Raw genomic sequence first — 10,000 nt, forward strand, 5'->3', positions numbered from 1 at the left:
ACCACCGATATGGTCAGTGAGCAGCCTGGTTTTAGAAAATGTACAAAGTAGATTAGTCATCAACTGATTGCAGCCACTGCTCCAATGTAAGTACCAGCAGGCAGCTGGAGGAAATATGACTGAATCATGAGAGAAATTAAGCACAGTAGATGAGAAAAAGCGATAACAACATGGGACTATTTAGGAGACAGACAGCAGACGACAGCTATTATTTAGAAAGTGGTCGGAGACAACGCTGGGACGGGGGCTAGAGGTTAAATGTTTACAAGTGTGAAAGACAAAATGGGTTAGGGCAAGGGTATAGTAGATTTACCAACCCTGGGTTAGAGAACCATGTTAAAGATTAGCTAGTCTTCTACATCAGCCTGAAAGATCAGGATCACATTTCGGGTTCTTTAGGCCAGTGTTTTCTTATCCTGCTCCTGGGGACCCAGGATGCATTTGGTTTTTTGCCCCAGCACTACACACCTGATTCCACTAATCAAAGGTTTGATGATGAGTTGATTAGTGGAATCAGGAATCAAAAACTACAACTACAACAATCAGGAATCAAAAACTACAACGTATCCCTTTGTGTCCCCAGGATCAGGATGAAGAAATACTGCTTTAGGCACATCTCCTGGTGATGGAGAACTGCAAATTATGCAATGGGTTGAAATGTCTTGTCTGTCTAATTAAAAAGTACTTTGACAGTATCTAACCATGTAGATGGTTGTTTAGTAAGATCTAACTCTCCTAAATCAAAAGATAAGTACATTTAACCTTTATTTAACTAGACAGGTCGGTTAAGAACAAATTCTTATTTACAATGACGGCCTACACCGGCGACCCTGGGCCAATTGTGCGCAGCCCAATGGGACTCCCAATCGTGGCCGGTTGTAATACAGCCTGGATTTGAACCAGGGTGTCTGTAGTGACGCCTCTAGCACTGAGATACAGTGCTTTGGACCTCTGCACCACTCGGGAGCCCAAGTATAGCTACATCAAACTCTAAAGATAAGGAAATAAAAGTATCAATTTCCAAAATCCATCTATATATCCCTCCATCCATTCCTCCCTCCCTCCATCCCCTTCCTCTCTCCATCCTTACCCCATAGACCAGTTCTCCCACCATGCCATTCCAGATCTTGGTCTCGGGGTCTCTGGCTCCGTACTTGCCGTCAGGGACGATGGCAATCTTGTACTTGATGCCGATGTGTTTGGCGATCTCTGAGGCCAAGTCCACGCAGTAGCCCTCGAACTGGTCATTCCCCTCAAACATCTCCCAGTTCTTCTTCAGCATCACATACGGACCTTCCTACATCCACAAACACACCAATCAGAGACAGAGAGGGTGGTGCGGGGAGGTCAAACTGACCAATGAACTCACACTGACCACTGACTAACAAATCAGGGGCCTATTTTGGAGAGGGAGGAGCCTTTTGGAATGACATTCAGGGGGCGCCAAAGCCTCCACTGGATGACAGTATCACAGTGATTGAGACAGAACATACATTTTATGGCAACCAAAGAAAATATTACAGGGCGTTTTAAAAGGCCACTGTGTGAGGAGCACTGTTGTATATCATCATAGTCTGTGACTGGTGCCAAGTTTATGTACTCTGTCTTCCCTCTAAGACTAAGCACCTCCTCTTGAAGAAAAAAGCTGACTCCACACAGATGATGTATGTTAAAAAGAACAAGTGAACGACAGAATGGTAGAAGAGAGAGGTCAGCAGCTATAGGACGAAGAGGTAGCAGGTCTGGAGGTAGATACACAGAGAAGCTGAATTCTCTGTCTGGAGAGAACCTTTACACCTCAAACAGGAGAAATTAGCAGTAAGAACACACACGGGCAGGCACATCCATCGGTAGGGTGTAGTTCCAGAGAGACACACAGGTGGTACAAGGCCTGAGGCCTCTTCCTCTAGTCTACAGAACAATCGTCTGACGTAGCAGATGACACTCCCAGATTCAAATGATTGAAGGCATGAAACATGAAAGGAATCTATTATAGTATTCACACTCATAGGCTTTCAAATGGTTTTTACCATCTATCAAATGAATTGAAATAGCTGTATAAACATTATATGAAATATAAAATAAAATAAATCAAAATCATGTACACGTTTTCATTTATAATGTTAATTTACAAGTGAAATTGATACATTTCAAGAGACTTCATTCCTGGCTCACCAAGGAACCTGCCAGAATAAAGCACACAGGTAAATAGGTCACATCAAATGAAACATATTGTTTTTACACAAATCAAAGGGGGAAATATAAATGCACAACATTTTTAGAGACATGTTTACATTGTATCAGTTACATACCATTAGTCTGGAATGATATCACCAAAGAAACACATCTCAAGCCATACTGGGCTATGTCCTAACTTGAGGTGTGTACACTACACTGTAACTCACTGTAAATGGGAGAGTTGTGTGAATATCTGAGTTACTCACACGGATCTCAAGGTAGAATCAAGCCTGATGTGCATATATTTGCATTTATCAAGTGGCTAAACATGAATAGAATGTACATTATCTTTAACGCAGAATCTTGTCACAATTGTACATGTTGTCCAAGTTTGAAAATACATGTATTTTTCTAAACCTCATTATCATACACACATTAGCAGCCCCTCTGAGATCTCTCTCTCTCTCTCCATCAACTCAACATGAATCACTCTTAATGAAGTCACAAACACAGACAGAGATTCTCCCAAACATAGCCGTGCTGCTCCAACCTTCAAACCCATAGTTAGTTCTTAAAGGCATAATCCACACCAAAATCATCTCATCAGCAGTCTAAACCCGAGCTGAGTTCATATTTCATGCCATCTGTTGTGAAGGTACATAATATGCATCTTATTCCATTTTATTAGACGGAACAAAAAGAACAATCTTAAAATATGAATCCCAATGTACTGTACTGTGTATGAGGATCTAGAGAACAGATGGTGTACTGTACTGTGTATGATGATCTAGAGAACAGATGGTGTACTGTACTGCGTATGAGGATCTAGAGAACAGATGGTGTACTGTACTGTGTATGATGATCTAGAGAACAGATGGTGTACTGTACTGTGTATGAGGATCTAGAGAACAGATGGTGTACTGTACTGCGTATGAGGATCTAGAGAACAGATGGTGTACTGTACTGTGTATGATGATCTAGAGAACAGATGGTGTACTGTACTGTGTATGAGGATCTAGAGAACAGATGGTGTACTGTACTGTGTATGAGGATCTAGAGAACAGATGGTGAACTGTACTGTGTATGAGGATCTAGAGAACAGATGGTGTACTGTACTGTGTATGAGGATCTAGAGAACAGATGGTGTACTGTACTGTGTATGAGGATCTAGAGAACAGATGGTGAACTGTACTGTGTATGAGGATCTAGAGAACAGATGGTGAACTGTACTGTGTATGAGGATCTAGAGATCAGATGGTGTACTGTACTGTGTATGAGGATCTAGAGAACAGATGGTGAACTGTACTGTGTATGAGGATCTAGAGAACAGATGGTGAACTGTACTGTGTATGAGGATCTAGAGAACAGATGGTGTACTGTACTGTGTATGAGGATCTAGAGAACAGATGGTGTACTGTACTGTGTATGAGGATCTAGAGAACAGATGGTGTACTGTACTGTGTATGAGGATCTAGAGAACGGATGGTGTACTGTACTGTGAATGAGGATCTAGAGAACAGATGGTGTACTGTACTGTGTATGAGGATCTAGAGATCAGATGGTGTACTGTACTGTGTATGAGGATCTAGAGAACAGATGGTGTACTGTACTGTGTATGAGGATCTAGAGAACAGATGGTGTACTGTACTGTGAATGAGGATCTAGAGATCAGATGGTGTACTGTACTGTGTATGAGGATCTAGAGAACAGATGGTGTACTGTACTGTGTATGAGGATCTAGAGAACAGATGGTGTACTGTACTGTGTATGAGGATCTAGAGATCAGATGGTGACCTGTACTGTGTATGAGGATCTAGAGAACAGATGGTGTACTGTACTGTGTATGAGGATCTAGAGAACAGATGGTGTACTGTACTGTGTATGAGGATCTAGAGAACAGATGGTGTACTGTACTGTGTATGAGGATCTAGAGAACAGATGGTGTACTGTACTGTGTATGAGGATCTAGAGAACAGATGGTGTACTGTACTGTGTATGAGGATCTAGAGATCAGATGGTGTACTGTACTGTGTATGAGGATCTAGAGAACAGATGGTGTACTGTACTGTGTATGAGGATCTAGAGAACAGATGGTGTACTGTACTGTGAATGAGGATCTAGAGATCAGATGGTGTACTGTACTGTGTATGAGGATCTAGAGAACAGATGGTGTACTGTGCTGTGTATGAGGATCTAGAGATCAGATGGTGCACTGTACTGTGTATGAGGATCTAGAGAACAGATGGTGTACTGTACTGTGTATGAGGATCTAGAGAACAGATGGTGTACTGTACTGTGTATGAGGATCTAGAGAACAGATGGTGTACTGTACTGCGTATGAGGATCTAGAGAACAGATGGTGTACTGTACTGTGTATGAGGATCTAGAGAACAGATGTTGTAGAAAGAACATGGGCTCATCTTTTAGTCTACTTATGACTTTGGAAAATTCTCTTTTTAACCCTGCCTCACTGTTCTGAAAATATTAGCATATTAAAAGGGCAATAGTTTAACGTCAGACTAGAAGACTTTGTAGAGTATTTAGCAGTGATAGTACACACACACGCACGCGCACGAACGTACGATTGCACAAACCTTTGCTTTGCCAACAGTGGGTTATTTCATGTTTAAACCACTTTAAATTTTGTTATCAGTGTGTTGCAGACTCTTTTGCTACAGTGTGTGTGTGTGTGTGTGTGTGTGTGTGTGTGTGTGTGTGTGTGTATGTGTGTGTGTGTGTGTGTGTGTGGTCTCATTGCAGGTGCATGGAGGGATACTGGGAGTGTGCTTGGAAAAGTGACGTTTAATTCTGCTGAACACCACATCAGATGTCTTACATGAGAATCCATGAAAAGGGAGAGAGGAAAGGAGGGAGGAAAGAGAGGGCTGAGACAGTGTAGAGATGGCAAGAGAGAGAGAGGTTTACATGGGAGAAGATAAGGTAAAGGGGAGAAAGAGAAAAGCGAGATGAGAGAGAAAATAGAGAGAGAGGTTTTAGTGGAGAATGGTTCAGGTAGATAGGACATGAAACAGTGGAACAGCAGCAGAGGCACCAGAAAGAGACAGCTCCTAATCAAGGTTGCGGTCAATTCCATTTCAATTTAAGAAGTACACTGAAATTCCAATTTCAATTCAATGAGAAAAATGTAGAATTGGAATTTGATTTACTTTCTGTATTGGCTGGAATAAAAAAATGTAACTAACCCCAACCCTGGTCCTAAATGTGCAGCCAGCCAATACAATATGCAGTACAACATAATACGTTTACCAGAGTTCCTCAACTTCAACATCAGGGACAACTAGCTGCAGATTCATCTAGACTAGAGCGACGTGGATGAAAGCTAGAGGATGGGAGACCATGCAGTGAAAGCAGCTCTGATGCAGTCTAGAGGACACCAGAGAAACAGAATGCCTAGAGCTGCTATCTGCTGGGGGCGTGACGTCATGCGACGACTCTCAGCAGTGGGGGCTAACAGGGACGTCGTCATGGTGATGCAACATTCATTTCAGTCGTCACAGACAACACGCATCTGGCACACACACACGCAGCTCCCAGTAGCATGTGTGCGTGCGTGCTTGCGTGCGTGCGTGTGTGCGCAATTGTTATGTTCTCTATGAGTGAAGGTGTGTCTATGCATGCATACACTTTGAGGTTGTGCTTTTTGTGACAGTATGCGCAGTCTGTGTGGGTGTGTGTGTTTCTGCACGAATGGCCCCTGTCTGATCTGTGTCTTTTTCTCAGCACCCAGTCTAATTCCTTCAAAAACAAAAAAGCATTATGGAATACAATTCCTTTCAAATTCCCAGAACATCCAAAAAGATCATTCCCAAAACATTCAAACTTCCTGTGTCTGTAGTTCCCACATAGAGAGGAACAAGCCAAGGCATGACAAAGAAAATGTAGAGATAGATAGATAGATAGATAGATAGATAGATAGATAGATAGATAGATAGATAGATAGATAGATAGATAGATAGATAGATAGATAGATAGATAGATAGATAGATAGATAGATAGATAGATAGATAGATAGATAGATAGATAGATAGATAGATAGATAGATAGATAGATAGATAGATAGATAGTGTCCTGCCGGTCGGTTCATCTGTGTCTTCCTGTGATTCCTCTTCTCTCAATTCCACAGCTATAGAATTGCAGAGCGATAGAGCTAGAGTCTCTCTGGCTCAGTCTGTCAGTATGTGAGTCCTTCTGTGAATCCATCTCCCATCTGTATGTCTGTCTGTCTGTACTGTAAGTCTTCAGTGTCGGAGCAGAGGCTTCCTCATCAGTGGCTGCAAAGAGGAGGAGGTGGCTGAGGTAACATTAGCCATGGCCATCTGACAGGGTCATAGATCATCCAGAGAGATAGAGAGGGAGAGAGGGAGGGAGGGAGAGAGAGAAAGAGGGAAAGAGAGTGACGTCCATAGAGAGAAGGGAGGGGGACACACACGGTAAAAGGTAAACGGACTAAAACTCCTCTCTCTTTCACACTTGACAGGTGACGTCAACGAAATCCAAATTAATATAACGACAACCTGCCAGTGACATGTCTGATTCTTCTCGTACAGCCCTTACTCACTCCTCCCTCACCATGGCCTGCTACTGCTACAATACCCTTAGGAACACTGGTCAAACACACTGGTGTCACTACCAGTTCTGACCACTAGAGGCACTGAGGGCGCTCTGCTCTCTGCTTCAATGTGGGTGCATCTCAACAGTCTAACAAATCCTCCTCTCAGTCATCTGTACTGATTTGAGAAAACAGCATAGTCGATTCCTATACCATATTAACTTTACACCTGTCAAGTTGTTTCATGCCAGTACAGATGAAGGACAGGAGTTCAGGATAGGAAGCCATTTTAGATCATTGGGATGCATCCTCTGTGTGTTTACGGAAAGGAGAGGAGCCAGAGGAGTACATTACCATGATAGTTGTCACGACGACTGTCCTGTTCTCCAAGTTGGTGCTGTCATTGGACAACAACACCTCATTTTGGACCAGAACCAGTTTGTCAATGTCATTCCAGTAGCCAATCTGAGAGAGGTAGGGGAGGGGTTAAAACCAGGCAAAACTGTATTTTCATCAAATCCAAATAATATCTCCGACATGCCTGTGTGTCTATTCCTACCCGTTGTGGTCCGTTGCTCTTCAGTTCAAACACGTCCATGGTGTAGTTGACTCTGCGGCCGTAGTGGTCAAACTGTATGTTACCTGTTAGACCCTGGATACGCACCTGGAGACAGGACAACAGAGAACACAGGTCAGAACAAAGAACAGGCAACAACATAGAACAATAAGGACACATAGGACCAAAGAATACCTGTTTGAGTGTGCGTTCCATGTCTATGCCCTGGTTCCAGGGAGCAGCTGGGTTGGCCAGACAGTCTCCAGCATTTCCTCTACGGGAGATGTCTATCTTCTGACGACGCAGGTTCCTAAAGGCTTCGGCCATCACCAACACTCCATCATATGTCAGAGACGAGGTGTACTAGGGAGAGAGGAAGAGGAGGAGGACAGAGAGAGAGGAAGAGGAGGAGGACGGAGAGAGAAAGGAGTAGATTAGATTAGATGATTTTACATGAACAGCCTAGAGCCTATAGCAGACATGAAGATGTCTGTTTGAGGAATTAGGAAAGGCCTGTTTCAGGCTGTGGGTTCCTCTCTTGACGATCCACTGGATTACATTTGAACATTTTAGTCATTTAGTTGTTGCTCTTATCCAGAGCGACTTACGGTCAAGTGCAAGTGCTGGTTCAGGTTCAGGTTTTTTGGGGGGGTGGGTTGTGGTGAAAAAGGGGATTATTTAACATACTCTTTGAAGGAGCAAGGTTTCAGGTGTTTTTGGAAGATGGGTAGGGAGAAGCTGCTTACACCATTGGGGTGCCAGGATAGAGAAGAGCTTGGACTGGGCTGCCATCCCGTATGTGTGGGAGGGCCAAGATATTAGAGGTGGCAGAACAGAGTGCTCGGGTTGGGGTGTAGGGTTTGAGCAAAGCCTGAAGTTAGGGAGGGGCAGTTCCTCTTGCTCCTCTGTAGGGAAGCACCATGATCTTCTAGTGGATCTAAGTTTCAACTGGGTGCCAGTGGAGTGTGCTGAGGAGCGGGGTGACATGTGATAACTTGAGAAAGTTGAAAACCAGGCAGGCTGCAGTGTTCTGGATAAGTTGCAGGGGTTAGGTGGAGCAAGCAGGGAACCCAGCCAATAGTGAGTTGCAGTAGTCCAGAGAGGTGATGACATTTATCTGGATTAGGACCTTTGCCACTTCCTGTGTGAGGTAGGGTCGCTTGTAGAGAACGTCAGGGTGTTGTCCAGGGTCACACCAAGGTTCTTTGCACTCTGGGAGGGTGACACTGTGGAGTTGTCAACCGTGATGGAGAAGTCTTTGAGTGGACAAGCCTTCCCTGGGAGGAAGAGCAGCTCCGTCTTGTCGAGGTTGAGCTTGAGGTAGTGGGCCGACATCCAATCTGAGATATCTGCCAGGCATGCAGAGATGCGTGTCACCACCTGGGTGTCAGAAGGGGGGAAGGAGAAAAGTAGTTGAGTGTCATTCGTATAGCAATGATAGGAGAGACCATGTGAGGATATGATGGAGCCGAGTGACTTGGTGTATAGAGAGAAGAGGAGAGGGCCAAAAACCAAGCCCTGGGGTACACCAGTAGTGAGAGTACGTGGTGCAGACACAGATCCTCTCCACATCACCTAGTAGGAGCAGCCTGCCAGGTAGGATGCAATCCAACAGTGTACAGAGCCTGAGACGCCCAGGCCTGAGAAGGTGGAAAGGAGGATCCGATGGTTCACGCTGTCAAAGGCAGCGGATAGATCTAGGAGGATGAGAACAGAGGAGAGAGAGTCCGTTTTGGCATTGCGGAGAGCCTCCATGACACAGAGAAAAGCAGTCTCGATTGAGTGACCAGTCTTGAAGCCTGGCTGTTTGGGGTCAAGAAGATCGTTCTGAGAGAGATAACGAGAGAGTTGATCAGAAACAGTACACTCAAGTGTTTTCAAAAGGAAAGAAAGAAGAGGGTTTTAAAGGTCAGATGAGTCGAGTGTTGGTTTCTTGAGGGGGGGAGTGACTCGGGCCATTTTGAAGTCAGAGAGGATGCAGCCAGTAGTCAGGGATCAGTTGATGAGGGAAGTGAGGAATAGGAGAAGGTCTCCAGAGATGGTCTGGAGAAGGGAGGAGGGGATGGGGTCGAGCGGGCAGGTTGTCGGGTGGCCAGACCTCAGTAATCACAGGATTTTATCTAGAGAGAGAGGGGAGAAAGAGGTCAAGGCATAGGGTAGTTATGTGTGAGGGGGACCAGTGGACCCAATAGGCTGAGTGAATAAGTGGGACCAGTGGACTCAATAGGCTGAGTGAATGAGTGGGACCAGTGGACTCAATAGGCTGAGTGAATGAGTGGGACCAGTGGACTCAATAGGCTGAGTCAATGAGTGGGACCAGTGGACTCAATAGGCTGAGTGAATTAGTGGGACCAGTGGACTCAATAGGCTGAGTGAATGAGTGGGACCAGTGGACTCAATAGGCTGAGTGAATGAGGAACAGATGTCGTCAACATTCTTTTCAAAGTGGTTGACAAAGTCGTCCGGAGAGAGGGAGCAGGAAGGGGGAGGGGTGGAGGATAAAGAAGGGAGAAAAATGTGGAAAATAGTTTCCTAGGCTTAGAGGCAGAAGCTTGAAATTTAGAGTGATAGAAAGTTGCTTTTGCAGTGGATACATAGGAAGATAAAGTGGAGAGAAGGGACTGAAAGGATGATAGGTCCTCCAGAAGTTTAGTTTTCCTTCATTTTCACTCAGCTGCCGCAGCCCTATTCTATCA

The 10,000-nt window shown here is 44.5% G+C and overlaps 1 protein-coding gene across 8 annotated transcripts in view; it reads right to left on the minus strand.

Annotated features, from left to right (window-relative positions):
* Nucleotides 1-10,000, minus strand: part of gria4a (glutamate receptor, ionotropic, AMPA 4a) — a 159,256-nt gene that overhangs the window by 52,002 nt on the left and 97,254 nt on the right. For 7 of the 8 annotated variants that reach the window (XR_005039300.1, XM_036961157.1, XM_036961158.1 and 4 more), the window contains exons 8-11: nt 7,500-7,667; nt 7,308-7,412; nt 7,103-7,213; nt 1,091-1,297 (exon numbers count right to left, since the gene is read on the minus strand). Coding sequence is in view for 7 of the 8 variants with exons in the window: in XM_036961157.1 (XP_036817052.1) it covers nt 1,091-1,297; nt 7,103-7,213; nt 7,308-7,412; nt 7,500-7,667 (591 nt within the window). In the remaining variant the exon portion in view is untranslated. Of the gene's footprint in view, nt 1-1,090; nt 1,298-4,162; nt 6,471-7,102; nt 7,214-7,307; nt 7,413-7,499; nt 7,668-10,000 lie in introns of those variants that run through there. The other variant, XM_036961163.1, reaches the window with a different exon arrangement.

The sequence above is a fragment of the Oncorhynchus mykiss genome, chromosome 24, assembly GCF_013265735.2.
Source record: "Oncorhynchus mykiss isolate Arlee chromosome 24, USDA_OmykA_1.1, whole genome shotgun sequence".
Lineage (NCBI taxonomy): Eukaryota > Metazoa > Chordata > Actinopteri > Salmoniformes > Salmonidae > Oncorhynchus > Oncorhynchus mykiss.